This window comes from Mauremys mutica, chromosome 5 (assembly GCF_020497125.1).
Source record: "Mauremys mutica isolate MM-2020 ecotype Southern chromosome 5, ASM2049712v1, whole genome shotgun sequence".
NCBI lineage: Eukaryota > Metazoa > Chordata > Testudines > Geoemydidae > Mauremys > Mauremys mutica.
The window spans coordinates 463,751-481,304 of record NC_059076.1 but is presented as its reverse complement, the minus strand read 5'-3'; the positions used below and the strand labels follow the sequence as shown (position 1 = coordinate 481,304).

The following is a 17,554-nucleotide window of genomic DNA, read 5'->3' as shown; positions in this document are numbered from 1 at the left end:
CCCTGGGCTCTCTCTCCCCCCTCACCCGCACCCCCTGCCGCTCCAGCCCTGGGCTCTCTCTCCCCCTCACCCGCACCCCCTGCCGCCCCAGCCCTGGGCTCTCTCTCCCCCTCACCCGCACCCCTGCCGCCCCAGCCCTGGGCTCTCTCTCCCCCTCACCCACACCCCCTGCCGCCCCAGCCCTGGGCTCTCTCTCCCCCGCACCCGCACCCCCTGCCGCCCCAGCCCTGGGCTCTCTCTCCCCCTCACCCGCACCCCTGCGCCCCAGCCCTGGGCTCTCTCTCCCCCTCACCCCACCCCTGCCGCCCCAGCCCTGGGCTCTCTCTCCCCCTCACCCCCTGCCGCCCCAGCCCTGGGCTCTCTCTCCCCTCACCCGCACCCCTGCCGCCCCAGCCCTGGGCTCTCTCTCCCCCTCACCCCTGCCGCCCCCAGGGCTGGGCTCTCTCTCCCCCTCACCCGCACCCCCTGCCGCCCCAGCCCTGGGCTTCTCTCCCCCTCACCCGCACCCCCTGCCGCCCCAGCCCTGGGCTCTCTCTCCCCCTCACCCGCTCCCCCCGCCGCCCGCGCCGGGGTCTCTCTCCCCCCGCACCCCCTGCCGCCCCAGCCCTGGGCTCTCTCCCCCTCACCCGCACCCCCTGCCGCCCAGCCCTGGGCTCTCTCTCCCCCTCACCGCACCCCTGCCGCCCCCGCCCTGGGGTCTCTCTCCCCCCTCACCCGCACCCCCTGCCGCCCCAGCCCTGGGCTCTCTCTCCCCCTCACCCCCTGCCGCCCCAGCCCTGGGCTCTCTCTCCCCCCTCACCCGCACCCCCTGCCGCTCCAGCCCTGGGCTCTCTCTACCCCTCACCCCTGCCGCCCCTGGCCTGGGCTCTCTCTCCCCCTCACCCCCTGCCGCCCCAGCCCTGGGCTCTCTCTCCCCCTCACCCGCACCCCCTGCCGCCCCAGCCCTGGGCTCTCTCTCCCCCTCACCCCCTGCCGCCCCAGCCCTGGGCTCTCTCTCCCCCCTCACCCGCACCCCTGCCGCCCCAGCCCTGGGCTCTCTCTCCCCCTCACCCGCACCCCTGCCGCCCCAGCCCTGGGCTCTCTTCCCCTCACCCCCTGCCCCCCAGCCCTGGGCTCTCTCTCCCCACACCCCCACCCCCCGCCGCCCCACCCCAGGGCTCTCTCTCCCCCTCACTCCCTGCCGCCCCAGGGCTAGGCTCTCTCTCCCCTCACCCGCACCCCCTGCCGCCCCAGCCCTGGGCTCTCTCTCCCCCTCACCCGCACCCCCTGCCGCCCCAGCCCTGGGCTCTCTCTCCCCCGCCCCCGCACCCCCTGCGGCCCCAGCCCTGGGCTCTCTCTCCCCCTCACCCGCACCCCCTGCCGCCCCAGCCCTGGGCTCTCTCTCCCCCCCCACCCGCCCCCTGCCGCCCCAGCCCTGGGCTCTCTCTCCCCCTCACCCGCACCCCCTGCCGCCCCAGCCCTGGGCTCCCCCCACCAGTGCTGACTCCGCCCGCTCCCCCCTCGCCTCCAGCCGGTCCGGCGCTGGCAGGGTCGGGGTAAGCAGCGGAGTCCCTCCAGCCAGGGCTCCCGTCTCCAGGACTGGCCGGGACCCGGGAGGGCAGAGCCAGGGGAGCCCCCGGCAGGGGGCTGAGGACCGGGGCAGGGCAGCTCCAGAGGGAGCGGGATGCGGGCCTCGCACGCAAGTGCCCCGCCCTCTTTGGTTCTGCTGCGAGCGTCTGGCCGCCCCTGCTGCAGTCCCTGGGCGGCTCGGGTCACTTCGCCCAGCCCCAGCTGTGGCGCTGGTGGGCCGCCACCCTGCAGCCACCTGCAGGCGGCTCCCGTGTGCCCTGTGGGGCAGCCCCAAACCCGAGTGTCCCCCACTCACAGCCTGCCTTGCCCCAGCCACAAGGTGCGGGTGCCTCCCCCCACGGAGCAAACCGCAGCGGCCCCAGCCGCCCCCACACACGACGCGCTGCTGCTGCCAGGGTCGGACTCTAGGCTTTTGCCGCCCAAAGTAAACAAAATAAATAAATAAAAAGGGGAGGCCGGAATGCCACCCCTGAAAATGTGCCGCCTCAAGCACGTGCTTGGTTTGCTGGTGCCTAGAGCTGGCCCTGCACCCTATCACCGGAGAGATGTTAACAGGTCACTTCACTTCAAATGGTCACGTGAAACGTGGTAGTTACTTGTGCTAAACAATCTGTTCCTCCTTGCATTTAGATATGACACTCTGTTTCCCAGACCTGAAGAAGAGCCGTGTGTGGCTGGAAAGTTTGTCTCTCTCCGCCAATAGAAGTTGGTCCAATAAAATATATTACCTCACTCATCCTGTCCCCCAGCAGGCAGAGAGGCGATTGACTTACAGGCCAGCTCCTGAGCTGGTGTAAATCAGCACAGCTCTGAAACTGGCCCTGTATTTTCAATCAGCAACAGAGCATCATCCAACATTGCAGTGATGCGTAGCAGATTTCTCTTGCCCAAAGCTGACATTGTTCTCAGCGAGTTTCTCAGGGATATGGCATACCCTGTGTGTGGAAACCAGAGAAACAAACAGCCGTTGATCTGATGGGCAGATGACTAGACCAAGGGAGAGTATTAAGGTACCTCAGGTAAAGGCTTTGCAGGCTTGCAGTGGAGTCCCCCGACAAAACTCAAAGTTAGGCAGGAAAGGGCGAGGGAATTCAAAGTCCCAGTACGTCCGGATCAGCCACATCTCTGCTCTTGCCCATCGTTTCACACAGCGTCGTGGGCCTTCCTGCAAGCAAAAGATAGGGAGTTAAAATTAGTCGCAGGAGGGAGCATCTTGCTCATTGTCTATTGAAACATACCAGCCCTGCATCTGAGACCTGGCACTCCTGGACACTGTTCAGTGCAGTGTGGCCTAGTGAACAGAGCTGGGACTCAGGAAACCTGGGTTTTATCACAGCTCTGCCACTGAGTTGTTGCATGGCCTTGGGCAGGTGACCTCAACGCTCTCTCCTCTTCCATCCTTCAGGCTGACACACTGCAGCTTCACTGATTTACCTTAAATTGGGTTTGTTCAAATGGTGCAACGGTGTCTCTGGACTTTCTTATAATTTGTTTTAGTCAGATCTACCAGTTGAACTGGTGCCTGTACACTTATGTATGTAAAGTGAATCAATAGCAGTGGCCACACAAAGTCACAGAGGTTTAACTAAACTGGTATAAAGTTACACCTTTAGCTGAATCCTACAACTGTGTGTTTAGACCAGGCCTTAGATTGCAAACTCTTCAGGGCAGAGATTATGCGTTTGTCCAGGGTTTAGCACAGGGGACACTCTAGCTGCTACTCTCAGATAAAGAATAGGAAACTTTGTCTACAGTCTCAATCAGGCTGATCACAGCTAGGAATTAAGATTGTCAATGATGCAGCCCCATGACCTGCCCTGTTCAGAGCTGAAGTGCTGACTAACAGGATTTCATACCCACGTGACACCATGATACAGTCAACTTTGATCATGACACAGGTTAGTTAGTATGCAGTGTTGTTGTAGCTGTGTCGGTCCCAGGATATTAGAGAGACAAGGTGGGTGAAGTCACCTCTTTTATTGGACAAACTTCTATTGGTGAGAGAGACAAGCTTTTGAGCTACACAGATCTTTCCTTCAGGCCTGGTCTACACTACACGGTTAGGTCAATGTAAGCTGCCTTGCGTCGACCTAATGCCTCTGTACGCCGAGTTAGTAACACCATCCCCACAGGCAGCCCACAGGGCATCCCTGCCCTGAGCGACTGATCTCTGCTGAGCACAACCTAACTGGAGAAGGGGAGCGGTGGGGAGGCAGAGAAGACTCTGCAAGAACCAAATCCTGTCCCGGGTGACTGGTTGTTCTGCTAAAGGAGCCAAGAAGTTCAACAGCAGTCCCAGCAAACTGCTCCCCTGCTGGGCAGCTGATAATCATATAGGCGTTTGCTCTCCTTTCTGCATAGACACAGTTTGGAAAACAGTCCATAGCGGACAACACTATATAAAGACCTCCCAAATCATCAGGCTACAGCACGTCTGTGCTTTGCTGGGCCAAGCGTTCTATTGGGCTCGCAGTGCTTACCCACATCTTTAAAGTGTGGCACTACAGACATATACATCATTGTTAGTAGCCTTATCTTTTTCAGATGGGTTAACCAAGGCCCGGCGAGGGTCAGGGGCTTGGTTGGGAGGGCCACAGGCCTAGGGCTTAGGGTATTGGCTGCCTTCTGTCTGATACTTCATTTGCTCTGATCATTGATCACTTTTTCCTGATGTTGAGAGGGAAGGCCGGCTGTGCTGCACACACCTCGCCGGTGCAGGCCTCAAGCCTGCGCATACAACTTACTCCAGAAAGTTGTCTCAATGCGCATAAATTTCAAAAGCTCCCATCTCACGGGGCTCTAGAGCCCAAGCCCAGACACCTACACTGCAGTTAAACAGCCCCACAGTCTGCCTGAGTCCAGATCAGCTGGCCTGGAACAGCCGCGGGGTTTCAACTGCAGTGTAGACATATCCTAAGTGTCTTAGGGGTAGATTTTCAAAGGTATTTAAGTGCCTAAAGATGCCGCAGGTGGCAGTGTGGAATTTATAGATGTGCCTAGGCAGGTTAGGTGTTTAGCTCCCATTGAAACTCAAAGGGACAAACTCACAGAGAATCATAGAATCATAGAATCCCAGGGTTGGAAGGGACCTCAGGAGGTCATCCAGTCCAACCCCCTGCTCAAAGCAGGACCAAACCCAACTAAATCACCCCAGCCAGGGCTTTGTCAAGCCTGACCTTAAAAACCTCTAAGGAAGGAGATTCCACTACCTCCCTAGGTAACCCATTCCAGTTCTTCACCACCCTACTAGTGAAAAAGTTTTTTCTAATATCCAACTTAGACCTCCCCCTCTGCAACTTGAGACCATTACTCCTTGTTCTGTCATCTTCTACCACAGAGAACTGTCTAGATCCATCCTCTTTGGAACCCCCTTTCAGGTAGTTGAAAGCAGCTATCAAATCCCCCCTCATTCTTCTCTTCTGCAGACTAAACAATCCCAGTTCCCTCATAAGTCATGTGCTCCAGCCCCCTAATCAGTTTTGTTGCCCTCCGCTGGACTCTCTACAATTTATCCACATCCTTCTTGTAGCGTGGAGCCCAAAACTGGACACAGTACTCCAAATGAGGCCTCACCAGTGCTGAGTAGAGGGAATGATCACATCCCTCGATCTGCTGGAAATGCCCCTACTTATACAACCCAAAATGCCATTAGCCTTCTTGGCAACAAGGGCACACTGTTGACTCATATTCAGCTTTTCATCCACTGTAACACAGAGGCACTGTTGTAAATCCCACTAGGAGCCTAAATTCCCTTTGTCAGTCGGTTCCTTAGTCACTTTCAAAAACGGGACTTCATTGTGCTTGAAAATGTTGCCTATTGACTGCACTAAGAACTAGCACATGAACCTGCAAAGATGATGACCAAGTCTTCAGGCTGCTCTCTGAAAGCCGCGGTCTCACCTCTCATGGCCATTACAAAACTCAAGCACGTACGAGCAAGAAAACCAGCATTTAAGATCACACCTCTTACATTGCCCATATAATAAACATTATTTTTATAATATACAAGGTAATTAAGATCTCAGCACAATCTGGCCCCAATTCCGGAAAGCACATAAACATGTGCTTAGATCCCATTGTCTTCAAGTTAAAGCACATGCTTAGGCACCCTTCTTGAGTAGGGATACTTTACTGAATTGGGGGCTTAACTTTGACCCTAGCCTCATTTAGATATTTCCCAGGGAGATGAGACTAAGACTGCAAAGGAGGTTAATTGGAGATCAGTGGTAAAGCTTAGCTCTGTTTATTAAAAAGGGAGCGGAACTGTGCCCACATTCAGGGCATGTTTGGCTGACTCTTGAGGCTTTGTGAATACAAGTTTCTACAAAACCTAGGACGTTAAATTTCATTTAAAATGTAAACAACTTATCCTTAAGGAATCCTCCGTGGTCTCTGCAGGACTGTGCTCACATGGGAAAACCAGGAAGTGAAATGTATTCGAAACTTTTATAAAACTAATTGTCCCAACTCAGAGAAATGCAAAAATTGATCGAACAGTGAAAAGAAAATTACATCTAAAATTTCGTTCAATGTTTATATCTGGCTTTGGAGGTGAAAGTGCTCAGTCCTCTTCAAAAAGAAGACCACTTAGGGACCTAAATTCAGTTCCTAATTTGAGGCCCCTAATTTTTAAAGTCTTGGCCTGGGCAAAAATGCTATGTCTGTCCAGTCGCTGTCTCACCTAAGACATCACTGTAATACTGAGTCAATTCATCCACTCAGAAATGCAGGAAAAACACATCATGGTAAATATAAAGCAGCAAGTTTGTCATCTTCTCTGTGAAGGACATCCTGTCCGTCAGTCCCTCTGTGCTGGCAGGTACGTACGAAGGAGGGGCTGGAAGCCCCCCACACAGCCGCTCCGCTGTGTTCCCGTCAGAGAACCGGAAAGTATAGACAAAAGGGATTTCAAGCAACTCTGCTATCAGCTCACCGCCCGGAGAAAGAGGATCTGAGATTAGCACATCAAACCCCGCTTGCCGGAGCTTTGCTATCAGCCTGGGGTTCAGCACCACACTGTCACAGGTCTGCTTGAACATCTTGATAGAGACTTCCATGAATTCTTTCATTTTCAACATGAACTTCCAGTAGGACAGATGGGGAAGCTCGTACATCCACAGGTGCAAGAAGTCCTCCAACAGGGCCGCCTTTGTCTCCTTGGTAAAGGGCACCGGCAGGACCTCAAAGTCAAATGGGGAAGAGGACTCATTGTGATTGATGAGCAAATTTGCTGAAGGCACCAGCACAGTCACATCGTGGCCCCGAAGGGAGAGTTCCTCCAGCACCCGTTTTATGTTGAGCCAGTGACTGGCATCGGTGGGCCAGACCAGCACCTTCCCACAGGATCCTGAGCCCCAGCAGCTCATGTGAACCCACAGCACCAGCAAAAGCCACTTCAACATCCTGGCTGCACCTCTCACTGGAGCTAAGTTCAGTTCTAAAGTCCACAGTGTAAACACTTCTAAGCACAGCCCTCAAAGACTGGATCTTGAACGTCGCAATCTTCATATAAGGTCATTTCAGTGCAAAATTACCATATGTGGGTAGGGACAGGCTCAGCAAGTACCAAACTCTGTCGTGGATCACCTAGGATTCTCCTACAGGAGAAGGCACTCTTACCTCGGCAGGACAACTGTTGTAATGCAATGTGTGGAGAAATTGGCTGTGGATGCAGCTGAGGCCTCTTTCCAAGGAGGAGAGCGTGATCCATCCTTGGGTGATAGCGCATGGATCACTATATTATCTTCCTACAGGAAACTCTGCATCACCCTTACCGTCTAGCCTGCCCTACTCACTGATCACTGGGGCACTATCAGAGCCAGAGCTTGTTGCATTCAATGCCCCGCGCGATACTGCTAGTGCATACTGGTCACAGAGCAGCCATCACAAACTCACAGCCTCGAACATGAGCATCTGTTCTTATCAGTCAGAGGGAAGTTGGTTAGGAACCAGACCTCTCTGCTTAGCGTTCTCTTCAGCAACTCGGGGAATGCCATTTTTGGATCAACCAATTAACCTTTGGGAGTTGAAAGGCGTAACCCTCCTTCTGGTGAAGTTTTCCATTCTCAGAGCAGGTAGCTGGCAAACACCCAGCTTCCTCGTTATCTTGCCTGTGGGCAAATGCTGTGTCTGTGGTGTGTTCTCAGAACTAGTCCCATCCCACAAACTCACACAGATTTAACTACCTCTATGACGATGCCAACAAATAACTCGGCTCTGGCACGGTTTATGCATGTGACAAACTGAAACTGCTACTTGTCTACACAGGCACCTTTTACTTCAGCTACTTGTTTGCATTTAATATTTGCTTTACCTGAGCCACATCTTTAAAGGAAATGTCCACATAATGAATTTGTAAGACACCTTTTCTTGGCATTTATGGTTAAATGTCTGGTCTTCCCCAACTCCTCCAGCTGGCTCATCCAGGCGGCCGCCTTTCACTGTGGTCTGTGACCCTTTGATTTTCTTTTCAAGGCGATTTCTCAGATCCTGAACTCGTTCTGCAGCTCATCTCTGTTAGCAAGTTCCAAATTAGCCAGAGTTTTCTTTGGTCTCCGCTAATTCATGGAAACCCTTCTGGTCTATGGCAGTCAGGTAATCTGACTTACTGATCTGATCTGTCTTACTATTGCAAACTGGCAGTGTTGCAACTCCAGACTCTTTGTAGTTGCCACTCCAATAGAGATTTCACCTCTGCCTGCAAGTCGTCCCTCAGCTATTCTGGGAAGACTCCGGATGCTGCTTTCATTCCTTTTGCAAAGTCTCCACTTGTTTTAGGTCTTGTTATACTTCCTTTTGTCCAGCTTTGATTTCTCTGAGCACTTCCATTATCTGTTCCATCTTGGTTCAACAGAAAGGCCAACTCACAAGCTCTCTCCTTGAAAACTGGATCCCATTTTTTGCCCTGAAGGGTTAACCAAAGTTCAGAGCCCTGTGGGTTGTTTCTGTTAGCAAGAGAAATTGAGAACGGAGACAGGTCTCTCTGTGAAGCAATCCTGTTTACTTGTAAAGAGTGCACAAAGTCCAGTTTCCTTCCACACAGGAGGAATCAGACAGCAGGAGGCAGTGTCTTCCAGCCAGCACGATGCTCAAAAAGCTCCCTATAGAAGCTTTTTCCACCCCTAAGGGCCATTCTCCCAGTCCCAGTGCTTGTTCAGCTGTCTCCTTGGCTTTCTGTTCCTTTTCTCCTAGCTTCTCCGGTAATGTTAATCTGCTTCTCTGACACAATCCAATCCAATAAATCCCCTGCCCCCAAGACTGTTATCAGATCACAGAGGAACGCTGTGGGTCACATGACAACTCCTACTCCAGCCTTCCACGTGACTTTGTTCTGGGCAGAGGACGCCCCTAACTGGTTCAGCTATCTGGTTCCATGAAGAAGTTTGTTTATTTATTCATTTATTTTTTACATTTATCTGGAATGAGGGGCACTGATACACCCACCAGTTTCAACAAGGTTTAACCTATCCTATGACTGTATTTATCTGACCAGCACATCACAATGTTTAATATATTTGTCCTGACAACACCCCTGTGAGGTAATGCACTGCTAGCATCCCTATATACAGAAATGGAACTGAGACACAGAGAGATGGAGGCCTTATCTAAACAGGTTTTTTGTGTGTGTTTGTTTTTAACCAGTACAACAATTTCCATCAAGGTATGTTTGAAGTTTTTTAAAAAAAACCAAAATAGCTATACCAGTATAATCGCTAGCGAGGACTCAGTGATGTTGACTGAAATGTGCCTTATACCCATATAACGTATTCCCCTTTCCACATGGGAAGAGGCGATGCTGCTATAAACACCTTAACACGTCCCTCCTCAGTCCAGGGGCAGTACCATATTAGCTACAATGGTATAGCTAAACCAGTACAACTTTTATCTACAGACAAGCCTTATGTGACTTGCCCAAGGTCATCCAGGAAATGTGTGGCAGAGCATGAAGTTGAACCAAGGTGTCTGGAGACCCGGGGTAGCACCCTACCCACTGGACCAGACTTCCTCTCAGAAACTGCGGCCCTACATTTTTGATATTATGGTTTAGACACAATCACGGCAAACAAAAGCACCTTACCTAAAACATCGCTGTAGTACTGATTCCATTCTTTCCACAAAACCTGGTGAAACAGAACATCCTGAAGAGCATAAAAGAGCAGGTTTTGCAATCTCTCCATGTAGGACATCCTGTCCGTCAGTCCCCCCGTGCTGTCAGGTACGTACGAAGGAGGGGCTGGAAGCCCCCCACACAGCCGCTCCACTGTGTTCCCGTCAGAGAACCGGAAAGTATAGACAAAAGGGATTTCAAGCAACTCTGCTATCAGCTCACCGCCCGGAGAAAGAGGGTCTGAGATTAGCATATCAAACCCCGCTTGACGGAGCTTTGCTATCAGCCTGGGGTTCAGCACCACACTGTCACAGGTCTGCTTCGACATCTTGTGAAAGACTTCCACGCTATTCATCATTTTCACCAGGCCCTCCCAGTAGGACAGATGGGGAAGCTCATACATCCACAGGTGCAGCAAGTCCTCCAACAGGGCCGCCACGGTCTCCTCGGTAAAGGGCACCGGCAGGACCTCAAAGTCAAATGGGGAAGAGGACTCATTGTAATCGATGAGCAAATTTGCTGAAGGCACCAGCACAGTCACATCGTGGCCCCGAAGGGAGAGTTACTCCAGCACCCGTTTTATGTTGAGGCCAGTGACTGGCATCGGTGGGCCAGACCAGCACCTTCCCACAGGATCCTGAGCCCCAGCAGCTCATGTGAACCCACAGCACCAGCAAAAGCCACTTCTTCAACATCCTGGCTGCACCTCTCACTGGAGCTAAGTTCAGTTCCAAAGTCGAGAGTGTAAACACTTCTAAGCACAGCCCAAAGACTGGATCTTGAATGTCGCAATCTTCATATAAGGTCATTTCAGTGCAAAATTACCATATGTGGGTGGGGACAGGCTCAGCAAGTACAAACTCTGTCGTGGATCACCTAGGATTCTCCTACAGGAGAAGGCACTCTTACCTCTGCAGGACAACTGTTGTAATGCAATGTGTGGAGAAGGTGGCTGTGGATGCAGCTGAGGCCTCTTTCCAAGGAGGAGAGCGCGATCCATCCTTGGGTGATAGCGCATGGATCACTATATTATCTTCCCACAGGAAACTCTGCATCACCCTTACCGCCTAGCCTGCCCTACTCATGGATCACTGGGGCACAATCAGAGCCAGAGCTTGTTGCATTCAATGCCCAGCGCGATACTGCTAGTGCATACAGGTCACAGAGCAGCCATCACACACTCACAGCCTCGAACATGAGCATCTGTTCTTATCAGTCAGAGGGAAGTTGGTTAGGAACCAGACCTCTCTGCTTAGCGTTCTCTTCAGCAACTCGGGAATGCCATTATTGGATCAATCAATTAACCTTTGGGAGTTGAAAGGCGTAACCCTCCTTCTGGTGAAGTTTCCATTCTCAGAGCAGGTAGCTGGCAAACACCCAGCTTTCTCGTTACCTTGCCTGTGGGCAAATGCTGTGTCTGTGGTGTGTTCTCAGAACTAGTCCCATCCCACAAACTCACACAGGTTTAACTACCTCTATCACGATGCCAACAAATAACTCGGCTCTGGCACGGTTTATGCATGTGACAAACTGAAACTGCTACTTGTCTATACAGGCACCTTTTACTTCAGCTACTTGTTTGCATTTAATATTTGCTTTACCTGAGCCACATCTTTAAAGGAAATGTCCACATAATGAATTTGTAAGACACCTTTTCTTGGCATTTATTGTTAAATGTCTGGTCTTCCCCAACTCCTCCAGCTGGCTCATCCAGGCGGCCGCCTTTCGCTGTGGTCTGTGACCCTTTGATTTTCTTTTCAAGGCGATTTCTCAGATCCTGAACTCGTTCTGCAGCTCATCTCTGTTAGCAAGTTCCAAATTAGCCAGAGTTTTCTTTGGTCTCCGCTAATTCATGGAAACCCTTCTGGTCTATGGCAGTCAGCTAATCTGATTTACTGATCTGATCTGTCTTACTATTGCAAACTGGCAGTGTTGCAACTCCAGACTCTTTGTAGTTGCCACTCCAATAGAGATTTCACCTCTGCCTGCAAGTCGTCCCTCAGGCTATTCTGAGAAGACTCCGGATGCTGCTTTCATTCCTTTTGCAAAGTCTCCACTTGTTTTAGGTCTTGTTATACTTCCTTTTGTCCAGCTTTGATTTCTCTGAGCACTTCCATTATCTGTTCCATCTTGGTTCAACAGAAAGGCCAACTCACAAGCTCTCTCCTTGAAAACTGGATCCCATTTTTTGCCCTGAAGGGTTAACCAAAGTTCAGAGCCCTGTGGGTTGTTTCTGTTAGCAAGAGAAATTGAGAACGGAGACAGGTCTCTCTGTGAAGCAATCCTGTTTACTTGTAAAGAGTGCACAAAGTCCAGTTTCCTTCCACACAGGAGGAATCAGACAGCAGGAGGCAGTGTCTTCCAGCCAGCACGATGCTCAAAAAGCTCCCTATAGAAGCTTTTTCCACCCCCTAAGGGCCATTCTCCCAGTCCCAGTGCTTGTTCAGCTGTCTCCTTGGCTTTCTGTTCCTTTTCTCCTAGCTTCTCCGGTATGTTAATCTGCTTCTCTGACACAATCCAATCCAATAAATCCCCTGCCCCCAAGACTGTTATCAGATCACAGAGGAACGCTGTGGGTCACATGACAACTCCTACTCCAGCCTTCCACGTGACTTTGTTCTGGGCAGAGGACGCCCCTAACTGGTTCAGCTATCTGGTTCCATGAAGAAGTTTGTTTATTTATTCATTTATTTTTTACATTTATCTGGAATGAGGGGCACTGATACACCCACCAGTTTCAACAAGGTTTAACCCAACCTATGACTGTATTTATCTGACCAGCACATCACAATGTTTAATATATTTGTCCTGACAACACCCCTGTGAGGTAATGCACTGCTAGCATCCCTATATACAGAAATGGAACTGAGACACAGAGAGATGGAGGCCTTATCTAAACAGGTTTTTTGTGTGTGTTTGTTTTTAACCAGTACAACAATTTCCATCAAGGTATGTTTGAAGTTTTTTAAAAAAAACCAAAATAACTATACCAGTATAATCGCTAGCGAGGACTCAGTGATGTTGACTGAAATGTGCCTTATACCCATATAACGTATTCCCCTTTCCACATGGGAAGAGGCGATGCTGCTATAAACACCTTAACACGTCCCTCCTCAGTCCAGGGGCGGTACCATTTTAGCTACAATGGTATAGCTAAACCAGTACAACTTTTATCTACAGACAAGCCTTATGTGACTTGCCCAAGGTCATCCAGGAAATGTGTGGCAGAGCATGAAGTTGAACCAAGGTGTCTGGAGTCCCGGGGTAGCACCCTACCCACTGGACCAGACTTCCTCTCAGAAACTGCGGCCCTACATTTTTGATATTATGGTTTAGACACAGTCACGGCAAACAAAAGCACCTTACCTAAAACATCGCTGTAGTACTGATTCCATTCTTTCCACAAAACCTGGTGAAACAGAACATCCTGAAGAGCATAAAAGAGCAGGTTTTGCAATCTCTCCATGTAGGACATCCTGTCCGTCAGTCCCCCCGTGCTGTCAGGTACGTACGAAGGAGGGGCTGGAAGCCCCCCACACAGCCGCTCCGCTGTGTTCCCGTCAGAGAATCGGAAAGTATAGACAAAAGGGATTTCAAGCAACTCTGCTATCAGCTCACCGCCCGGAGAAAGAGGGTCTGAGATTAGCATATCAAACCCCGCTTGACGGAGCTTTGCTATCAGCCTGGGGTTCAGCACCACACTGTCACAGGTCTGCTTCGACATCTTGTGAAAGACTTCCACGCTATTCATCATTTTCACCAGGCCCTTCCAGTAGGACAGATGGGGAAGCTCATACATCCACAGGTGCAGCAAGTCCTCCAACAGGGCCGCCACGGTCTCCTCGGTAAAGGGCACCGGCAGGACCTCAAAGTCAAATGGGGAAGAGGACTCATTGTAATCGATGAGCAAATTTGCTGAAGGCACCAGCACAGTCACATCATGGCCCCGAAGGGAGAGTTCCTCCAGCACCCGTTTTATGTTGAGCCAGTGACAGGCATCGGTGGGCCAGACCAGCACCTTCCCACAGGATCCTGAGCCCCAGCAGCTCATGTGAACCCACAGCACCAGCAAAAGCCACTTCAACATCCTGGCTGCACCTCTCACTGGAGCTAAGTTCAGTTCCAAAGTCGAGAGTGTAAACACTTCTAAGAACAGTCCTCAAAGACTGGATCTTGAACGTCGCAATCTTCATATAAGGTCATTTCAGTGCAAAATTACCATATGTGGGTGGGGACAGGCTCAGCAAGTACAAACTCTGTTGTGGATCACCTAGGATTCTCCTACAGGAGAAGGCACTGCTACCTCTGCAGGACAACTGTTGTAATGCAATGTGTGGAGAAGGTGTCTGTGGATGCAGCTGAGGCCTCTTTCCAAGGAGGAGAGCGTGATCCATCCTTGGGTGATAGCGCATGGATCACTATATTATCTTCCCACAGGAAACTCTGCATCACCCTTACCGCCTAGCCTGCCCTACTCACGGATCACTGGGGCACAATCAGAGCCAGAGCTTGTTGCATTCAATGCCCAGCGCGATACTGCTAGTGCATACAGGCCACAGAGCAGCCATCACACACTCACAGCCTCGAACATGAGCATCTGTTCTTATCAGTCAGAGGGAAGTTGGTTAGGAACCAGACCTCTCTGCTTAGCGTTCTCTTCAGCAACTCGGGGAATGCCATTATTGGATCAATCAATTAACCTTTGGGAGTTGAAAGGCGTAACCCTCCTTCTGGTGAAGTTTCCATTCTCAGAGCAGGTAGCTGGCAAACACCCGGCTTCCTCGTTACCTTGCCTGTGGGCAAATGCTGTGTCTGTGGTGTGTTCTCAGAACTAGTCCCATCCCACAAACTCACACAGGTTTAACTACCTCTATGACGATGCCAACAAATAACTCGGCTCTGGCACGGTTTATGCATGTGACAAACTGAAACTGCTACTTGTCTACACAGGCACCTTTTACTTCAGCTACTTGTTTGCATTTAATATTTGCTTTACCTGAGCCACATCTTTAAAGGAAATATCCACATAATGAATCTGTAAGAGACCTTTTCTTGGCATTTATTGTTAAATGTCTGGTCTTCCCCACCTCCTCCAGCTGGCTCATCTAGGGGCCGCCTTTCACTGTGGTCTGTGACCCTTTGATTTTCTTTTCAAGGCGATTTCTCAGATCCTGAAATCCTTCTGCAGCTCATCTCTGTTAGCAAGTTCCAAATTAGCCAGAGTTTTCTTTGGTCTCCGCTAATTCATGGAAACCCTTCTGGTCTATGGCAGTCAGGTAATCTGACTTACTGATCTGATCTGTCTTACTATTGCAAACTGGCAGTGTTGCAACTCCAGACTCTTTGTAGTTGCCACTCCAATAGAGATTTCACCTCTGCCTGCAAGTCGTCCCTCAGGCTATTCTGGGAAGACTCCGGATGCTGCTTTCATTCCTTTTGCAAAGTCTCCACTTGTTTTAGGTCTTGTTATACTTCCTTTTGTCCAGCTTTGATTTCTCTGAGCACTTCCATTATCTGTTCCATCTTGGTTCAACAGAAAGGCCAACTCACAAGCTCTCTCCTTGAAAACTGGATCCCATTTTTTGCCCTGAAGGGTTAACCAAAGTTCAGAGCCCTGTGGGTTGTTTCTGTTAGCAAGAGAAATTGAGAACGGAGACAGGTCTCTCTGTGAAGCAATCCTGTTTACTTGTAAAGAGTGCACAAAGTCCAGTTTCCTTCCACACAGGAGGAATCAGACAGTAGGAGGCAGTGTCTTCCAGCCAGCACGATGCTCAATAAGCTCCCTATAGAAGCTCTTCCCGCCCCCCAAGGGCCATTCTCCCAGTCCCAGTGCTTGTTCAGCTGTCTCCTTGGCTTTCTGTTCCTTTTCTCCTAGCTTCTCCGGTATGTTAATCTGCTTCTCTGACGCAATCCAATCCAATAAATCCCCTGCCCCCAAGACTGTTATCAGATCACAGAGGAACGCTGTGGGTCACATGACAACTCCTACTCCAGCCTTCCACGTGACTTTGTTCTGGGCAGTGGCCACCCCTAACTGGTTCAGCTATCTGGTTCCATGAAGAAGTTTGTCTATTTATTTATTTTTTACATTTATCTGGAATGAGGGGCACTGATACACCCACCAGTTTCAATAAGGTTTAACCCAACCTATGACTGTATTTATCTGACCAGCACATCACAATGTTTAATATATTTCTCCTGAAAACACCCCTGTGAGGTAATGCACTACTAGCATCCCCATATACAGATAAGGAACTGAGGCACAGAGAGATGGAGGCCTTATCTAAACAGGTTTTTAGTGTTTGTTTGTTTTCAACCAGTACAACTATTTCCATCAAGATATGTTTGAGGTTTTTAAAAAAAAAAAACCAAAATAGCTATACCAGTATAATCGCTAGCGAGGACTCAGTGATGTTGACTGAAACGTGCCTTATACCCATATAACGTATTCCCCTTTCCACATGGGAAGAGGCGATGCTGCTATAAACACCTTAACACGTCCCTCCTCAGTCCAGGGGCGGTACCATTATAGCTACAATGGTATAGCTAAAGCAGTACAACTTTTATCTACAGACAAGCCTTATGTGACTTGCCCAAGGTCATCCAGGAAATGTGTGGCAGAGCATGAAGTTGAACCAACATGTCCGGAGTCCCAGAGTAGCACCCTACCCACTGGACTAGACTTCCTTTCGGAAACTGCGGCCCTACATTTTTGATGTTATGGTATAAACACAATCACGGCAAACAAGAGCAGCCTTACCTAAAACATCGCTGTAGTACTGATTCCATTCTTTCCACAAAACCTGGTGAAACAGAACATCCTGAAGAGCATAAAAGAGCAGATTTTGCAATCTCTCCATGTAGGACATCCTGTCCGTCAGTCCCCCCGTGCTGGCAGGTACGTACGAAGGAGGGGCTGGAAGCCCCCCACACAGCCGCTCCGCTGTGTTCCCTTCAGAGAACCGGAAAGTATAGACAAAAGGGATTTCAAGCAACTCTGCTATCAGCTCACCGCCCGGAGAAAGAGGGTCTGAGATTAGCATATCAAACCCCGCTTGCCGGAGCTTTGCTATCAGCCTGGGGTTCAGCACCACACTGTCACAGGTCTGCTTCGACATGTTGAGAAAGACTTCCACGCTATTCATCATTTTCACCAGGCCCTCCCAGTAGGACAGATGGGGAAACTCGTACATCCACAGGTGCAGGAAGTCCTCCAACTGGGCAACCATGGTCTCCTTGGTAAAGGGCACCGGCAGGACCTCAAAGTCAAATGGGGAAGAGGACTCATTGTAATCGATGAGCAAATTTGCTGAAGGCACCAGCACAGTCACATCGTGGCCCCGAAGGGAGAGTTCCTCCAGCACCCGTTTTATGTTGAGCCAGTGACTGGCATCGGTGGGCCAGACCAGCACCTTCCCACAGGATCCTGAGCCCCAGTGGCTCATGTGAACCCACAGCACCAGCAAAAGCCACTTCTTCAACATCCTGGCTGCACCTCTCACTGGAGCTAAGTTCAGTTCTATAGTCCACAGTGTAAACACTTCTAAGCACAGCCCACAAAGACTGGATCTTGAACGTTGCAATCTTCATATAAGGTCATTTCAATGCAAAATTACCATATGTGAGGAAACACTCAGCAAGTACCAAATCCTGTTCTGGATCACCTAGAATTCTCCTTCTGGAATGAAACTGATGGATTCTCCTGCAGGATTGAAAACAACCTGCTCCCTCGGCTGGACAGCTATTGTTACACAATGTGCATTTTCAGATCTGCAGGAAAATTGTCATCTTTGAATTGCAAACTATGGCCCCAGTCCAAAGCTCACTACATCAACGCGAGTCTTTCCTATGATTGCCGTGGGCTTTAGAGCAGACCCT

General features: G+C 50.5%; 1 protein-coding gene and 2 pseudogenes across 4 annotated transcripts in view; all 3 read right to left on the bottom strand.

The window, feature by feature from the left end:
• Positions 1 to 17,554, bottom strand: part of LOC123371050 (UDP-glucuronosyltransferase 2A2-like) — a 66,229-nt gene that overhangs the window by 27,304 nt on the left and 21,371 nt on the right. The window contains exon 1 of one of the 4 annotated variants that reach the window (XM_045018194.1): positions 16,437 to 17,238. The exons of the other annotated variants lie outside the window; for them this stretch is intronic. Coding sequence (XP_044874129.1) covers positions 16,437 to 17,160 — 724 coding nt within the window. The 5' untranslated portion in view covers positions 17,161 to 17,238. Of the gene's footprint in view, positions 1 to 16,436; positions 17,239 to 17,554 lie in introns of those variants that run through there. 4 annotated transcript variants of the gene reach the window in all.
• Positions 2,575 to 10,362, bottom strand: LOC123371150 (annotated as a pseudogene).
• LOC123371051 lies at positions 5,867 to 7,197 on the bottom strand (annotated as a pseudogene).